The sequence below is a fragment of the Amblyomma mixtum genome, chromosome 1, assembly GCF_055824585.1.
Source record: "Amblyomma mixtum isolate Tamu chromosome 1, ASM5582458v1, whole genome shotgun sequence".
NCBI lineage: Eukaryota > Metazoa > Arthropoda > Arachnida > Ixodida > Ixodidae > Amblyomma > Amblyomma mixtum.
Window position 1 is genome coordinate 181299114 of NC_143012.1, and position 18968 is coordinate 181318081.

General features: G+C 48.5%; 1 protein-coding gene across 1 annotated transcript in view; it reads left to right on the plus strand.

The window, feature by feature from the left end:
• Window positions 1–366: 366 nt before the first annotated feature.
• The window catches only part of LOC149370145 (luciferin 4-monooxygenase-like), a 243308-nt gene continuing 224706 nt past the window's right edge, over window positions 367–18968 (plus strand). Inside the window, exons 1-3 of the mRNA XM_089576968.1 lie at window positions 367–459; window positions 13777–13978; window positions 16325–16428. Coding sequence (XP_089433094.1) covers window positions 367–459; window positions 13777–13978; window positions 16325–16428 — 399 coding nt within the window. The remainder of the gene's footprint in view (window positions 460–13776; window positions 13979–16324; window positions 16429–18968) is intronic.

Below are 18968 nucleotides of genomic sequence, written 5' to 3' on the forward strand. Positions count from 1 at the left end.
GCTAGTCTGTCCTTCAGTGCCTCCTCGTCCTTGATTCCGGCTTTCTCCCTGATGGCCGCCGCAATTCTCATCTCGGTGGTGCTCTTCAGCATTGTTAGTCCTTCTTTGGGACGCAGAACTACTTTCCATCCGGTCGCTGGAAGTCTCGGGAGGTCTGAGGCTATTGAACGTTCAGCGAGTTTCCGTCCCGCCTCTCTGTAGGCTCTCGTGTCGCTGCCGTCGGTCGTCGCAACAGTGGCGGCGTTCGCTGCCGCCGCGTCTCCGGCACCATGTTGGCGTCCTAGGTGGCGTTCGTCGTTCTCCAATTTTTCCGCTCGCTTCTTCAGTCTCATAATCCATTCCTCTTTTTCTTTTTCTTTGGGGTCGATGTCGGTTCCCACCACCGTCACTTCCATCGTCATCGTGGAGCCGGGCGTGGTCGGCGGTGGCGGGAGCTCGCCGGTCGCCGCCTTCCCGGAAGTAGGCCTATCGTGGCGTGTAGCGCTGGCGAACTTGGAATGACGATACAGTCTTTAAAGATGCACTTACAGGCACAAATGTGGTATCCTCAGGTTGCTTGCACCTTAGGAAACAGGTTTAAAAGACATTTACGGTCAACGTAGGAAAAAATCCGCCATGAAATCACTGATTTCGCAGGAGCCGACGTGAACGCGTCCGTACTCCTCGACGCCCCCTGGCGGTCCCCCCTGAAAATAGGACATAAAAATTTAGCGGAGTGCGTAAAAAAGCACGGGCCCTTAGCACATTAGGTTTCAGAAGGGATGCATGTGATTATTTTTGCATGCAACAGTGTCTAGGTTGGCTAAGCCAGCAGAAGTTTCATGCAGCCTGCACGCAGATGCAGACCGCCCTTGCGAAGTAACTTAAACGGTCACTTACCATACCCATAATTACACTTTGGCATAGGTACACTGATCATACTATGAAACGCGAGGAGACGCCAGATGGAAACAGCTGTCATGCGCGATGTAGCCTACAGGTAGGCTGTTATAAGTCGCCGTCGCCAGCTTGCAGATCATCATATGTCAAACACAGATGCACGTACAGTTGGTCACCTGTCTGGGGTAGAGCTGAACCACGTCATCTCTTGCGTGCACGGATTCAACGCAGCGCGCTCAGCCGAGATGAAGGCCCGCATCGTGGACGGCGTTGTCCATTCGGCCTGCCCGGACATCGAGATTCCCGTCTGCTCTTTCTACAAACTGGCCAGGAGAAGCTTCTCACTAAGCCAGACAAGACAGCGCTGGTAAGTACGGGTCTCAAAAGCGCCTAAGAAATCGATTGTTAGCCGTGCTTGAACAGTCCGAATGCAGCGAGTCGCGATATGCATTTTTAGTTTCCTCTAATTGCTTCCAGTTGATTTTTATGGCTCAAATTGACTAAGACATGCGGAAACCACAGGCAACTGATTCCTTGATTGACTGAAGATATAATAAGTGCAAACTGAAGAAGAGAAGGAAGAATCTCCGGCTGTTTTGAAACATTTCGACAAGAAGACAGATTCTCTCACCGAAACTTTGGAAAGTACCCTGAGGCTGCCCCCTCCCGTGTTCACTTTGTGCTTTCAGGAAACGCATTTACCTACACTCTCTCTACCACGGACTGGAGGCATAATAGCTATACATGCATGTTTTTTTTTTATTTTATGGGGTGCCGTTATAGATGCTTCGTTCACTACGGTTGAAACAAACTTAATTCAACAGTGCTGCAATGCCCACGTTCATAACTTCCACACACTTTGCCTCCCCGACCAAGAACTGCTGTTGAAGTGTTTTGTTGTTGCCTATATAATCCGCTATTAAAAAAAAAAACAAATTAGTAGCTCCAGAATCTTGATGTATAGGACTTGTTTATATAGTACAGTACTAAAAAGTTGCTATTGTTTGCGAAAGGATGGTCAACGTAGAAGAACAGCGCGGTTCTTTGAAGGCAGTGAAATCACGAAGAAGAGCCGGTTGCCGGCAGTGGCACGTGGCGCAATTACAGATGTGAAGGCCTGAAAAAAACACTGCAATTTTGGAAAAAAAAAACGTTTTTTTTTCGTTTTTTTTTTCAGGCAAGGGAAAATGGAAAAAAAACATTCCAAATTTCACAATGCAATTTCAAGGTTTTACGATTGCTTGCTTTTAGTTTAGGTTTTTTTTGCTTTGAAAACAATTACAGCGTGCATCTTTGAACGATTGGAGGGCAGTCGTCATCGCCGGTGCCAGGTAGTGCTTTTTTAAACGTTCGTGCTACGAGTACGCGGGTTGAAGGCCAGGTCACATATAAGATCCAGGCTTGACTTAAGAACACACTAATACTTGAACTCACGGCTGAAGTAGAACAAAACGGCTGCAAATTCTCCACGCTACACACACGGCATAAATAACATAGGCTGCTGTGCATGTAAGCGGTTTTAGCCAACTAAAGCCTAGCTTCTTGATTTCCAACATAGGAGAGTACAGAACATCCGCAGGAATTTGGTACAGGGCAGGGGTCTTCAGCGAAGCACGTGACCCCATCTACCTGGTGGCAAGGCCTTTACCCCAACCAGTCGCTAACTCGTCTGGCTTGCCGAATGCTGCAGATACCACCATCATCCGCCAGCTGCGAACAAACTGGTCACGTTTCGGGATTGTCCATACAAGGATTCGCAACAGGCTCTCAGGGGTACGCGTTCGAATGCTTGTGTATGTGCAGTCGAACCTAGCTGTGGACACAGCTTCAATCCATGCTGCTGCGCGTAGTGCCGCATCCAACGACAGTGATTCTGAGTCCCATATGGAGTGACTTATAGATCAGTTTTCATGTTCCCTTTTTCGGTGCAATAGTACAAGAAGTTCGTTCCACAAATATGATATTTATACCTCCATATTCGCATGAAGCGCAAATCATTATTTATCTTCTCGGTGCAATAGAACCAGAAGTTCGTTTCACAATATGACATCTATAACTGCATATTCGACTGAACTTTGGAGCATTATTATTGATTGTTGTGCAATAGTATTGCAAATAAATCTGTTTTTGTCATGTTTTGCAAAATTTCCAATTTTTCATGAAAAAAAAACCCTGAAAAAAACGTTTTTTTTTTCACGCCATTCAAATTTTCCTGAAATTTTACATCTCTAGGCGCAATGCGTGTTACAGCAATTCCATCTCCCCAGGGGCTTCAAGCCGTCACTCCCTAGTTTAGGGAAAAACGAGGAACGACGAAAGTCGCAAGATGTGCGATGTGCCCTAGCAAAGACGGAGTGCACGTACATATTTTCCTTACCCTCATGTTTCACTTCATTTGGTGTCTTTTTTATCTTGGCTACACCTTACGCAAGGCATTTTGCGCTTCTCGGACATTCATTTAATACAAGCTTTCCCTTTATAATAAGATGGGTAACGTACCATTGGTGTCAATAACTAGTGTCAATAGTGTCACTGGTGTCAATAACTATTGGTCTTTATGGAGAGGAGGAAAAATTTCCTGAAAACAGTAATTTGACAGTCATTTCGGGTTGCATCAATAAGCGGCGAGTGCACTGAAACACTCCTGGTATGCACTAGTAGAGTTACGGTGACTCTGCCGCACAGCTTTGTGCTGCTTTTTTTTTCTTGACTCCTGCACGCGGCTTTGTCACTTTGTGAGTCGAGATGCCACAAGGTTCTTATCGAATTATCGCAGCCATTCGCAAATGCTTTCACATTGTCTTAAGTTCTTGTTGCTGTTTCTGGCACCCTTTACTGGAGGTTCTTAGTCGGCTAAGAATTCAGTGCGATCGCGAGCGGCCGTGACTTTGTTCTTCGACGTACGCCTAGCTCGTTTGTTGCCGTCGACATCGCCGATTGTTCAGTTATTTGGGCTCAAGTCGGAACAAAACTGAGTTGGTTCGAAAGTCTTTTTGAGTGCCTTCCTGACTGCCAGAGTGCCTTCACCACGAAGTGACATCTGGTAGAGATGCAGGGTCCACGCTGATGTCGAGCACACCGGTAGGAAGCCGGGACACCACTCTTGATCGATCAGTCGCAGAGGAACTGAAGGCAGTCAGACTAGTCAGCCGAGAACTACAAAGGCGGGAGGGCGAGTATGAGATTTTGCAAGAAAAAAAAACTAGGAGAGACAGAGCCTTCAATATCGACCGTTAAACTGCCTACAACGCCCGCGGCGGTACTTCGTACCAGTACAGATTGCTGCTCGATTGCAGCGGCTCACCAAGCAATGTTTCCGAAGAACGGCTCCAGCGCTTGGAGCGTGTGGCTTTTTCAACATTTGGGATGACGAGACGAACATAAACGTTTTCTTCGCCCTGAAAAGACCAGCGAGTGTTTGGTATGAAAACGACGAAGCTTCTCAGGGGTGACATAGGAATCATTCAGGCGAGAGTTCTTCAAGACAGTCACAGCCCTCATCCTTAAAGCATGGAGCTGCTTCTGCAGGCATGCACCCAGTGCTAGAGCAAAACAGTGACTCTATACGCAGAGGAAATGAAGCGCCTTTTTCGATGCTCGGGTGCTGACATGGCGGAAAAGTAGGTGCAGCTTTTAGTGCGTGGTGCTAAGAAGGCACTTTTCACCGGTCTGATTCACAATCCACCGAAGAAAGTAGCTCGATAAACTAGCAAAAACTCTGGAAGCACGAGCCCGCGCATTTCCCCGCGCCCGAGAACAAGATGTGATGCGACACCCTCAGCACGGCACGGAAAGATCTGCGGCGGCTTCTTACGTCTTCCAGCCAAACTGAGGTAATGACCGTCACAGAAACGGTCCGCGAAGAAGTGCAACATGCATTTGGCTCCCCGTCGCCGACCACCCCAAAGGATGCTCAAGCCATAACACAAAGCGCCTTGCTAGACACTGAAGTGCACAAACCGCCGAGACGCCCTAAGCCTCCTCAACGACAACCTGCTCTTCAAGAACGCCCCCAAGCCCTCTAGCCACCGAGCCTAAGAGCAGCGTTCAAGCCCTAGGAAGAGCGAAGCTTGGCACACTTCAACCAACATCTCGTTTGCTTCCACTGCGATGATGCCATCCATATCCTTAATCAGTGCACCTAACGGCATGGAGGATTTCGTTGTTTCTACTTCGACATACTGCGACCGCAACACCGACAGCAACCTATAGCAAAGTCGAAGATTACTTGCGCCCCGCGCAACTAGTCCCCCGCCGCCCATCCTCTAGATGACCGTCACAGTAATACACACACCTCGCGTGTGAGGCATCTGCAAAAACTCATCAGCAGTGAGGTGGATCCATCAGCCCTCGAAAGGATAACTGGAGAGAGCAACCGTTAGAGGTAAGTTGCTTCGCGAAGAAAGGCGGAAGATCCCCCATCAGCGACGATAAAAGGTCATGCAGCAACCGCTACGATGACACCGTACACGACGACAAGCTTGATTACAAACCGGGCGCAACTTCACAATGATGTCCATGTAATCGAAAACAACGACGAATCCCAGCTGGGGTTCGGTGTCGTATCACAACACTGCACTTCAGCAAGCTGTACTCCGACACCGAGACCGACATGCAGCTCAATAGCAAGATCCACTGAGCTAGAAGTAGGTACTAACGGCCTTAAAACTGCTGTTCTAGTCTAGACGAGAGGAAACTATTCCGTGATAAGTGGGCCCTTCACCGCACCGCACAGGAAGGTGAAGACCGCTTGTGACAGACGGCAGATACGCAGAGCTGACGGCAATCATCAGAACCACTTCGGGAGGGTGGTGGGGCGGTGTTGTACTGCGAGAATGACTTTGAGCGCACATACGTAGTATGCGACTTTTTACTGCACGTTATTCTAGGCTTGTATTTTCTGCCACAACATCGAGTGATAATCGATCTCAAGATGAAGTCTATCACCGTCTCGACGGCGGAGTTTCTATTCCCGAATTCAGCGGTGAAGCATGGCGCTGAGCTCAGTCTACTCGATGAAGTGAATGTCTCTTCGTTAGAGGATTCTGGCCACCGTAGCTTACTTTGCTGCCGGGAACATTAATGGCGTTGACGAACGGAATACCAGCTACTGCTGAACCGAGTCCTCGAAGTGACAAAAGGCATCACCGAGTTCCGGAACCGACAAGGCTTTTTCATGGTAACAAATTGCAGCCGGGAGTACCAAAACTTTCACAAAGGCACCATCATCGCCTTCTCTGAAGAAATTTCCCAGGTCAGCAATCCATACACACTCTCAGACCCGGCGTCAACGTTCCTAGTGAGCCACACCCCAGACCGGACATTCCACATTTACCCGGCCCTGACACAGCTCAAACGACCACTTTTTCACAACCTCCTTGGAAGGTAGAGCAACTTATCCTGCCTCCTCAAAGGTACAACGAGCTGTTCTCGCGAAACAGTGAATTATAACCGATGAAGACACTGGCTCTTTTCACTAGAACACGTGCCACATGTCTGCAGGGACGTCATGCCATCAGGAACCAATTCAAGGAAAGGCTGCCCGAAGATGTGATCTAGAAATCAAAGAACCTCTTGGCAACACTAATCGTTCCCGGGGAAAAGGAAGACGAAAGTGCCCGGCGACAGAACAGCGTTACCGAAAAAGACGTCTAGCCCCAACCCCGGATCGACGACACCCTAGAGCGCCTTTGCAATGCCAAGTGTCTAAACAGCGAGTATTGGCAAATCGAAGCCGCTGAAAGGGACCATTAGACCGCCTTCATTACACCCAACGGCCTCTACGAGCTTAAGTTAAGGCCTTTTCGATATGGTCTGCCCAGCAGCATTCGAGCATGTCATGGGCGCAGTGCTGGCAGGCTTAAAGTGGCATATTTGTCTTGCATACTTACATGATGTCTTCGTCTTCGCCTCTAACTACGACGATCATCAGTAAAGACTTCAAGCAGTACTAGAAACAGTCAGCATTTGACGGCTAATCCTCCAGCCATGAAAGTTCGATTTCGGTTACCAGGAGCAGCTATTTATTAGTCGCATCGTAAGCAAGAATAGCGTACACCCGGATCCACGGGAAAAAAATGTAATCGTGCAGTTTCCGCAGCTGGCCGACAAAATAGCATTGCGAATATCGTCTGGATTTTGGGCGCTCACAATGGCAGCTCACAATTTGAGACGCTCCAACTATTGTAGGAGCGAAGCAGCTTGAAGCATTCCAAGAAGGCCAGCTTTGCTTAAAGTCACCGTCTGTGCTTGGAAACACGACGGAAAAGCCGGAGCCGAGATTCACGGTAAAGTTAAAAGTGTGAGACTAGGAGCAGATCATTTTGTCCCACAGCGCTCCACAAGTTCTTATTACCGATGGCGACGTCCTATATACAGGCGACGGCGATGGCGCCCTATATACGCCCTATATACAAGCCTTTATTAACTACAGTAGCACAAGCCACTGCCAAACTTGTTGCACACCATGCGAAAACTAACGTCCTAATGGAGCCACTGACCAAAACCGTCATGATATGCTTTCTATGTATGTACAGTCTTTGTCAAAAGTAACCAGGCTGCACGTTTTTCTTCTCAGTCGTCTATTAAAGCTATTATGCCAGCCCTCAAGCTCTATATCTCTGTATGGTAAGAAGAACCCCTGTTCTCACCTTTAAAGAACTTGTTGATCTTTAGGGAAGCCGTGGGGGCTCTGTTATGCGAATGAGAAGCAAACCATGGAGCCTGGTTACTTTTGACAAAGACTGTACACTCTTGGGCAAAAGTAAGACTTCGTCCAACTCGTGTTTCGATTCTTGCCACCATGTATGGGGGCGCCACCTCACGAATCCTTTCTGCTGCCGGGACCGGCGCACAGGGCCGACACGGAGCATGGCTCGGCGACCAATCGTTCTCACGCTCTAATTAGCGAAAATTGCAAGCACTTTATGCACATGTCCGCAACATATGCCGCTGGTAGGCTGCCGTATGAACCTAGAAACCATGATATATTAAGGCCTTTAATGCCTCATCGTTGTAAGCAGCAGTTGTCGACAGAAAATGTCACGTTTTTCAATTGGTCGAAACGGCCGTGACGTCACAGTGCGCGAATTTCAAACGGGGCCAATTGTACTTTGCTTAGTAACCATGCAACCAATTGAAGGGATCGTATAGTGATGCTCCAAGTGGGACTGATTTAGTTAATTGCTTAATTACCCAATTAGCCTAATTAACTTTTCTAGTCAGGACATATAAATAAATAAAACGGAGTAGGAAATTGGTCGAGCTCGGGAATCGAACCCCGGTCTTCGGCGTGCGAGACGAGCATGCTATCCACTCCGCCATGCCAGCTCGATGGTTTGGAATGAACAAAGGCGCGTCGAGTGAATACGGTGTCTTCGCTCACTCCCATCCTCCTCCCTTCCCTTCCAGAGAGGTTTAGGTGTCCACCGAGATATGAGAGACAGATACATTTCCTTTCCTCAAAAACCAATTTACCGACGAGCAAGGCTTAGAACCGAACGGGCGATGGCGTTCTATGGACTCCCTGGCAGCGTTGCAAGATGCTGTCGTTCCACTCTCAGAGGCGAAGCTGAACATCTTAACCACACATCAGTGACCACACTTTAGGTAAAAAAAGTGCCCCCTGAATTTTGACGGGTGTTCACCGAGATATGTGAGACTGCTTAATTTCCTTTCCTCAAATACAATTTTCATTTCCTTCATTACGGGCCCTCTTTGTCTTCTTTCACTCCCACTTCCTCCCTTCCTCTACGGTGCGGTTCAGGTGTCCACCGAGAGGACAGTAGTAGTAGTAGAAAACTTTTATTTCGATCTTTTAAGAGATTCGCGGATTCGAAGCCTCCGTCGTCTTTCGTGGCGCCGGCGACTTGAGGTGGTGGTGGTGAAAACTTTTAATTACTCAAATAGAGTTTGGGAGCCACAGAGTGGCCCCGCTACATGGTCGGCGTCCCTAGTCCGGGACACCGCATGACAATGCCCCGTCTCTAGCCCGTTTCACCAGAGCCCTTTGGGACTCAAGCGAGGAGCAGTTGAGAAGGGCAGTCTCCCATGCCTCTCTGGAAGGGGTAGGGGAAGGTTGGGCCCCTAGTCCAGGGCTCCACTGAGTCGCGCTGCATCAGTAGCGTGCCGCACTAAGGCCCTTTGGGCCGCGAGCTCGCTGCTGGTGAGCCGGCTCTCCCATTGCTCCGCACTCGGGAAGTCGTGTTGGTGGAATGCTTTATTTCGTTCGCACTCCCATGTGATGTGGTATAGTGTGGGTGTGTCGCCGCACCAGGGGCAGTTTGCTCTGTATTGTGTTGGTGACATCTTGTTATAGATGTACAAGTTGGGGAAGGAGTTTGTAGCCTACGCCAGCCGACTGCTTCCTCCCTCGTGAGGGCTTTGTGTGGATGGATGGAAACAACTTTATTACACACAAAAAAAAAATCTTCCAGGGTGGTCCCCTACTGGTCCAGGAGTCCACGGGCTTGCGCTTCACGTAAAGCCCGATCCACTAGCCATTTCTGGCCGGCGGGCTGAGCGGTCCGTAAAGCAGCCTCCCAGGAAGAATGAGTGGGATTGGGGATGGGGGATACTGCCTTTGGGGAAGGACATTCCCAAAGGTAATGGAAAAGTGTGGATTTGGGCACGCCACAGGTGTTACAATCAGGAGGAAAGGTGGGATGAAAGCATGAGAGGCGGTGGGGTGAAATAAAGCAGCCTGTCTGTAATTGCCGCCATGTGGCGCTGGATAAGGGCGACAAGGTACTGTGGGGTGGTGGCAGTGTCATGCGGCTGAATTTGTAAAATGTGGTAATTTGGTGATATGTAGAGAGGACCGAAGGGGCTTCTTGCGCAGGGTTATGTGTGGTGGTGGGTACTTGAATCTAGTCCCTCTGTATAGTTGTAATGTCTCTGTGTATCCCCCCTCGCATGCTAGTAGCTGAAGCTCCAGAACATCTGACATGCCTGCTCGGTATGTAAGCCCTCGAGCTAGGCTGTCTGTTGTTTCGTTCCCCGCTACGCCTGCGTGGCCTGGGACCCAGATTATGTGTTGTATGGGTGTCTTCTCAGCAGAGGCTGCTGCCCCACTGATTATCCTGAGGGCCATGCCGCTAATTCTGCCCTTCGTATAGTTTTTACACGTGTCTTTCGAGTCTGTTAAGATGTTTAGGGATCGGCCTTTCCTATAGCCTTCTGCTACCGCCAGCGCGACGGCAATTTCCTCGGCCTCCGTTATGCCCACAACCTCCACTGAGGCGCATGTGGCCATGTCTCCTGTGCTATTAACTACCACCGTAGCGGCTAAGCGCTTCCCTGCATGTACGTACATGGAGGCGTCCGTATAGACTGTGTTCTCTGATCGGCCTAGCCTCCTTTCTATCTGCTCGGCCCTTGCTTTTCGTCTGTCCTCGTGTAGGTTAGGATCCATGTTTTTAGGCAGGGGTCCTACATTAAAGGTCTTTCTAAGGTCGTCCGGTACGTCCGCGTATCTGTCTATGAGTCCGCACGTGTTCCGACCCAACCTTCTCAGTAGCGCCCTTCCCGTAGAGGAGCCTCTGAGTCTGATGAGTTGTGCCCCCAATTGAGCCCCGGCAAGCTCATCGAAGGTATTGCTGATTCCGAGTTGGAGTAGCTTCTCGTTTGATGCGTTTCTGGGCAGGTGTAGAGCAATCTTGTATGCCTTCCTGAGAATACAGTCGGCTTCCTCTCGCTCCGCCTTTGTTGTTGCGTGGTAGGGCAAGGAGTACATAACTCTGCTAACGATTAGGCTGTTGACGAGTTTGAGGGTATCTTCTTCTTTCATCCCGTACCTTCTCTGAGAGACTCTACTGATCATTCTGCCAACCTGCTCCGCGGCTCTTCTCAACAGGCTGATGGTATGGCTGCATTTTCGGCTGCTCTGCAGCCACATGCCTAGGATTCGCACCATGTTCTGTTCTTGGATCAGTTGCCCCTCTAGAACTACTTCCAGCGAGGCTTTGGTAGGATTTCTTCCGATCCTAATGATTTCCGACTTCTCCGTCGAACATCTGAGGCCTCTCTCCCAGACGTAGGTCTCTACGCAGGTCGCAGCTTCTTGTAGTCTGTCTTGCTTCTCCCCTAACGATCCTTGGGTGACCCACACCGTGATGTCGTCGGCATATATCGCGTGTTGGATGCCCGGGATTTCCTTGAGTCGTCTTGCTAGCCCGATCATCGCCATATTGAACAGGACGGGCGATATCACGGAGCCTTGGGGTGTTCCTTTGCAAGGCGTGGTGAAGACGTCGCTTCTCAGCTCGCCTAGTCCCACGGTCGCTGTTCTGTCGCTCAGGAAGGCCCTGATGTAGTCGTGGGTTCTTCCCCCGCAGTTGGTGTTGTTGATGCCTTCCATGATGGCGGCGTGGCTCACGTTGTCGAAGGCTCCCTTTATGTCGAGGGCCATGACAACGTTTTCGCCAGCTCACAGCCTACTTCAACAAGCTCTGGCAAGAAGGAACAGTGCCGGCCGAATGGAAACACGCGGTAGTGGTAATGATCCCGAAGCCAGGCAAGAAACTCCAGGTCGAGAACCTCAGGCCGATCTCCCTCACGTCGTGCCTGGGCAAGATGTACGAGAAAGTAATCAAAAAAAGGATCCAGTCGCACCTAGAGAAGAACCAACTGTACCCAGACAGCATGTACGGGTTCAGAGCCCACCTGTCTACGCAGGACGTACTACTCCAACTCAAGGAGGAAGTACTCGAGAAAATGCCGAGAGGACAGAGAATTACTGCGCCATTTTCTTTCCTCAAAAAGCGTTGCGTTCAAAGGGCAAGGCATCGCGCCGAACGGGTGGTGGCGTTCCATGGACTCCCTGGCAGCGCTACAACACGTTGTCGCGTTCCACTCCTCAAGGCGAAGCTTAAGCGCCATTAATTAGCAGTTAATTAGTATTCAGGCATTAATCAGTAATCAATCATTAATTAGTGATGTGTCATCACTTAGTAATTAGTACTCAATTAGATGTGACGCCATCAGTGCCACAGAAGCAGCGAAAGTGGTGCGGAAAACGCTTTCGCCTCTACGCAGTTTAGAGAGTCAAAGTGCCCCCTGAATTTTTTTCTACGGATTGCGCGAAAAACCTTCGCAAGGCAGAGCGTACTCTGTAGTAATTCGGCAGCTCCTCTGCGTTGCCACCAAAACGTGGGACATCACATCACACTATGCGGTCTTCGCATACAACACTGCCTTCCAATGGGCAAACTGGACAACCCCATTCCAGTTGTTTTATGCGGCAGGGCTCGGCGCAGTCCTGCCATACGTTATCAGAAGTAACATAGACTTCGTCGCCTGCCCGCAACGCGCAGAAAAAAACCTCGCGATTAGGGCATCTACATATCAAAAACCAACAAAGAAGTTTTGTGTTATTTGTTCATGTCAATGCCGCCGGAACGCGGCTTTATCACTTGCTGCGACGTGAAATGAGATCAAGTGCGCAATGGGAATTATCACAGCTACACACAACTACTTAAGCATTATTCGATATTGTAGTGGAGGCATTGCTTTATTTTTCTCCGAAGATTAATAGCTTCAAACTCAATGCGGTGGAGGAAGGCTGTGATTCTGTTCTGCGACGACCCCAGAGCACGTCTCTTTTTATCGCCACCACCGATATGTCAACCGAAATTCCAGCCGAGTAGAGAATTTCTCTTAAATGTATTTCGGTGCCTTGCTGGCTTCCAGAGTGCCGTCACCACTTCGTGACATTATTGATAATGATGATGATGAATTTTTAAGGCGCTAGGGCATCTGTTGGCAAAGACCACCAAGGCACAGGTTATACTGAAGGTGGAGTCAAAGAGCCATTTTCCAAACAATTCAGCCCAAAGAAGCTTAACACCAGGCCGGGAGAAAACTCGTACCTGTTGTATAACCAGCGGGTACCCGGTGGCGCCGGGGATCGAACCAAGCATCTTTCGCATGCGGGGTAGATGCTCAAACTACTAGGCTGCCGCTGTGAGCAAGTGATAATACAGTTAAAGCTCGATCTAACGAAAAAATTTTCATTCTTTGGCGACCGCCCTTAGGTTTCAGCTCAATAACCCGACATAACTAAACAAACGTCTAGTAAACCAGATTTAACTAAGTTTTTCCTGTAATAAAGGAGCTAAAAAAGCTGCTTTCTTCCTTATTTTGCCTACGATGCCTCGCAGCTTGTTGGCAGCGTGCCAGTGGTAATATCTAGGCATGGAAGTTACGACCCGGGTTTTGTTCTGACGGGGCTGCAAGCTGCTCCGCTGCACAAAACAAAGAACTCGGCAGTCGGCGGCTGTCCTCATCTCGACTTCGAATGCGCTTTACCATATGGCGCTTCACGCACGAGCGATTCGGGCTGCTTTCATGAACTTTTCGCAAGCTCAGGCACGTGTTGCCGTCAAATGCTATACCGCGGTTGCTTTTGGGTGGCACTACGTTATAGCTTTAGATTTGGAAGGGCGGAGAAATGCATTCCTCGATTTTATGAATTTCCCGACTTAACGAACTAATTCGTGGCTTCTCTTCATTTCGTTAAATCGAGTTTTAGCTGCTTTGAGTAACAGAGACGAATAAGCCTCATAAAGCCTAAGAAACTTATTCGATCAGTGAGAAGCGAACGATCACTTCCCATCACACGCCAAATGTGAGTGGTCTTCACGGCAAGGCTCGGCGCCATAGTAACCTCCGCACTGGTGGCCCCATGCTCCGAGCTCTCTGCACCTGGGCGTGTTCCTGACGGCGCTAACAGTTTACAATTAGGAGTACGGTGGGTACACTGTTATTTTTGTTTTTATTAGTCCCAACATAATACTAGTAGTCTCTGGGCGGAGTTGTGTTCAGGCTAAGTATGGTCCTCCTCGTAAATAGCGAAATAGAATTTCACGCGCATTTAAAGCATTGCGTCGGTGTTTGCAGGTGGATGACGTTATGATACTCACTCGCGCGGAGCTTCTGACACTTATGCAGCGGTATGCCGTTGGGTTCCGACAACATGGCCTTCTCCCCGGTCACCGGATGTGCGTGCATTTGAAAAACAGCGTGGAAAATTTGATCGCCATGTACGGCTGCGTTCTGGCTGGAGCGACTATCGTCCTGGCCAAGACGTCACTGACAGAAGGTAAGTCCCTGGCCATATTATTGCGCATTTGCCTTTTCCCACGGCTGCCAGAAAGAGGCACTGTAAGCGGTTAGGCTTTCAAGTGAAACTTCTATGGCAAGTGAAATGCACCCTAGGCAAGGCAGAACAATTTACTTATATTTACGGGGAAGTAATGAGAAAAGGCAAGGATAACATTCGACGCTCTACAGCTGGTGCGAAGCCTTCGTTGACAACGACATGAATTTTATTTAGCCTTTAGTCGTCAGTGAAAACGTTGCAGCACAAAAGGGCTGATAATAGAGGCTTCTATGTGGCTTCGAGTAATGTCAAGGGCAGGGAAATGTTTTATTCTTTAGTCTACGACGTATTTCGCACAAATGATTACTAACTTCACAAACAATTGTTTATACGTTCTCCAGCGTAATGAGAATGGCCCTACCCAAGCGATTTCAACGAAATAACGTTAGCGCCAGCATATGCTCACGGCACACTGAAAAGGCGCGCAGTCATTAGGTGTTCTTTCCACTCTGCTAGAAGTAGCAGCTGCTATTCGTCCCCGTTGAAATCTAGGGACTCGGAAGAAAAAAAAAGCAATACGAAGGAATTCGGTTGCTAGAATACCTGGACTCTTATCCAGTCGTGCGGTACTGCGTATCCTTTATTGTACAGAGCGGCAGCTTTATGACGCCGGTCACAAAGGTGACACATCAACGAAAACATCGATCGCTGTGAAGCGAGACGATGGGTAGCCGGAGACAGCTGACGACGGTGAACCCACGTGGTTGTCGCCGACATGGGCAATAATAGCACTACAGTTGCATTTGTATGGACCATTGCAGGGTGTGATTTTATTTTATTTATTTTTTATTTTATTTTTGCATGCTGCAGCCCGTTTTGGGACTATTTCAGGAGTGGGGTTAAAAATTTATAAAAAAATGGCAATGTACAATGAACACAACACAAAGAAAACATCATGTGGCATCGATATTTGTTGAAAATTAGTTTAGTGGAAGAGACCGCGTTATGCCAGGAATTAAGTTCCAATGTTCACTAGTACGAGGAAAAAAGCTGTTTTTGAAATTATTAGTATGGGCGAAGTATGGATTAACATTAGGGCTGTGATGGCTCCTGGTTGATCGGGGAATATCAGGGGTAAGGTAGACATTAGGTGTGACATGATAAACTGAATTGACGATGCAGTGCACGAACTTCAGTGAATCCACCTCACGGCATACGGACAAGGGGGTTAGATTCAAAGCGGACAAGGCACAAGAAGGCGAAAAGTAGCGATCATATCGACGATGAATGAACCTGATGGCTTTCCTTTGGATGCTCTCGATTTGATCAATTTCACATTGTTTATGAGGATTCCAGACGGGAGACGCGTATTCAATTACGGGACGAATTAAGGATTTGTACATTAATAGCTTAGTTTCTTTTGGTGCATTAGTTAACTTTCTCCTGAAATACCCAAGTGTTTTATTGTGGAGTGGATTATTGGATGGAATTCTGTATAGTGACGTAGGCGTTATGTGGTGCGGCGTCTCATGAATTTCTCTAGACCCATTTAAGCAGCTCAACGAGCTATGGAAAGCGATATAATGCATGTGACGTCTAGAGGCACGAAGAGAGCACACAGTGGCAGGCAACAAACACTACATAAAGGTATCATGTATCTAAGCCAAGAAAAACTCGGCATGAGTAGTGCGTCCAACACGAAGGGAAGATGACCGACCGTCTCTTAAAAGAACAGAGTGGATTCAAAGCGAGGCAGCCATAGCAGGGTGTGTGAGAAAGTTAGGTACGCGGATGAGATTAGGAGCCTTGAGGGGAGAGGAACCCACAGCTGTCACAGGGTGTTGTTAACTGGATGGCTAAAGGAGGTGGCATATCTGCGACGGATAAACGATAAAATTGGCCTCATGATGGTTATGGTGACGATGAGTCAGCGATGAGAGATCTCGAGTACCTATAGCCTCGGCAGAAGCAGCGTTACGAACATTGCTATGGCTTTTGTAATATCACCTACTATTTCGGTTGCTCCCTTCAGGATATTGTTTTCCCGCGCGCGAATCAATTCTGTACAACGGAGGCTTGTCGCCTTCTTTTAAAGTAGGACACGGACCTAGTCTCGACGTGGTGACAGCAGGAGTGACTATTAATTGTGTTTGCGAGTTTCGGTTCCGGATTATGTGATTTACTTATTGTAGGTGTCGCTAAGGCTTCGCTACAGTGCTGTCCGCGCAAGCCGATGCCTCGCCGGCGAGCTTACTTTTTTTGCTGCAACGCACTTTAAGGTGTCATGCTGCCATCATTTGATTTTCCCGCTAACTCCTATATGCGGCACAACTTCTTAATATGCAGGCGAACTCCGCTATCAAGCGCAGGACAGCGACAGCACGCATATCCTCACTGACGAAGAGCACACGGAGAAAGCCACCAGAGCTACTGCTGATCTCAGCATGAAGGTGAGTAGTAGCGCTGCCCAGTGTCGCACGCGTGCCTTGAAGAAGAAGTAAAATGAAGAAACGCTATCACGGTGTCTGCTGAAGAGACGGACGGGATAATCTGGAACCTCGACAGCATGATACACGCTAAGTAAACCATGCTTTGCGAGGAAAAAATTGGGTTTAATGCCATCAAAGGCCGGCTCCAAACTATTAGCAGTTAACTTTCATTACACGAGCTGCACGATAATGATAAACGGGATGAAAGAAAAGAACGGCAGATCACACAAGCGCGAATCACTCTTATTTATTATACCTCCTTAACAGCTTTTTATCCATGGTGTCGTGCCCTGTTATGATGCCATACTTTTTTTAAGTGGCCGACGGGTTAAACAAGACGGTTGCTTGCAAAAAATGGGGTTAGTGTTTAATGCTTGAAAATTGTATTCGGCTTCTGCAACCAGATCAACTTAAGAGAAAGCCGTGAACACAAGAAGGTTGTAAAAGTGCAAGTTGAGGTTATTGCAAGCCACTGGTGGGATTAGCCTTGCGGATTCTAGTGGCAATTGCTCCAGTGTAGCGATACTTGAATGCTAACTAAGGCCTCAAATCAGGCTCATACCTTACTCCTCACAGTGCGACTTAACAGTGTGAGAGATCCCATTACTACGTGACTATCAGCCAGTCTGATAGTCTTTTAACACGTGGTGGAAAGATAACCCGAACTATAAAAAAAAAAACAATTACCCACGCTGGAAATTTAGCGTCACACTCTTATCGGTCAAAACGAAAATACGCGCTCTTGTACCAAAAATATAAAGCAGTGCGGCGCTGAGAAGAAAGAAACTAGGACGAGAAATTCTGGACATGCTTCTAATATCAGACTCAATCTGTCGCTTTTGTGTAGCGTGGAAAAGGGCAGGTTGTTTGTGAATGGAGACCGGTATGACATTCTGTATGATCATGATAGGTTGATTGAATAAACCTTCCCACAAAGTTGTAATAAATACTTGGGAGCTTGCGGTTGTTTCTTTCGCCGTTCTTTCTTGACCCTCACATTTTACGGTACCCAGTACAGCGCATATGTTTCTAGATCACAAATCCGCTCGCCCCGGTTTTAGCCGGGTTAGACCAGTGAATGGTTGTTACGGCGGTGCCAGTCATTGTCTAGTTCTCGCGGACAAATATGCAAGCATATACTGAGACCATGAACTGATTCCTTTATACCGTTGGTCGAAAGCACCATCCAGCGGCTGCTTGCGCGAATCAGCTAATAGCGCTATCCTCACTTCGATGGCTTAATTTTTCGTTTTGATAGATGCTTTCTGAGCTGTAAGTGAGAAGGACAAGCCCCGGTAGTGTCAGTGTTCAAAATTCTTTATTCCACTGACTGCCGCCAAATTCGATTGGCAAGCTTCTATAGGGCGAATCTGCACTGCGAAAATCTCGGAGGAAAAATCTGGCGCGGAGCGCTGTGGCAAATTCACCGGACTCTCCTTTATGCCAGGAACTACTGAACGCCGCCGGCCGACACCACCGGCCTGCTAGGCGCTGGGTGTAGCCGCCGCAGTGCTGCATCATTACGCGCAGTGGCTATGGGGTGCGTAAGCAGCTAGGCACACAGAGTGTAGGTGAGTGTAATTGAAGTAGACTCCCCGCAGCACTAATCTGTCGAGGGTAAGCTAGGCATACAGATAGTAAGTTGAGGTTATAGGAGAACCTCGCCGCACCACTACTGTATCGCGGCAAAGCTAGGCATACAACCAGAGAGTGCACAAAAAAGAAAATAGCTTGAATAAAAAAATACAGTGGCCGACGGCATCGAACCCGTTGGTTTTGAGTATACTTGGTTGGTTTTGAACCCGTTGGTTTTGAACCCGTTGGTTTTGAACCCGTTGGTTTTGAGTTTGGCCCGGCTGCTATTGCAGCCGGGACAAACTAAAGTGCCTCCACCGTACACAAAATACCATAGCCGGCATATAATAAATTCGAGCAACAGCGACTCCAGCCACTACGCGATCAGACATTAAGGACCACAGATGGCCCCTTATTTCTAGCACCATATGGCGAGGGTCATTGCCAGTTTTAGTTGGAATAGTTCAAGGCTAAAGCCTTACTATAATCGGATACGACTATAGAAAACAGCGACTTTTCCCGCACAAAGGAGCCCGTTCCAGGCAATGGCGTCGGCCGATTGTCATGATCCTACTAGCGTGGCAATGCAGGGAAGAGACTATTTTCGATCATGGAGGGAGAGGACTTCTAACTTCCTTCTGCCACTCCCTGCATTGTCATGTTAGCGAGATAATGAGAATCGGCCGCCGCCATCGGCTGAATGGGGGTCCTTCTTCAGGGAAAAGCAGCTTCGTTCAGGGGCTGCGCCCGACTGCAGTACGGCTTTCTCCTCTACAAAAGATGCTACCTAAAACTGGCCCTGACCCTCAGCATAACGTGCTCGAAATTTTCTCTACGGTCGCGGACAGTCCCCTCCCTGCATTACCACGCCAGCAGGGTCATGAGAACCGGCTGTCGCAATAGGTCCTTGGAAGGGGAAAAAGCTG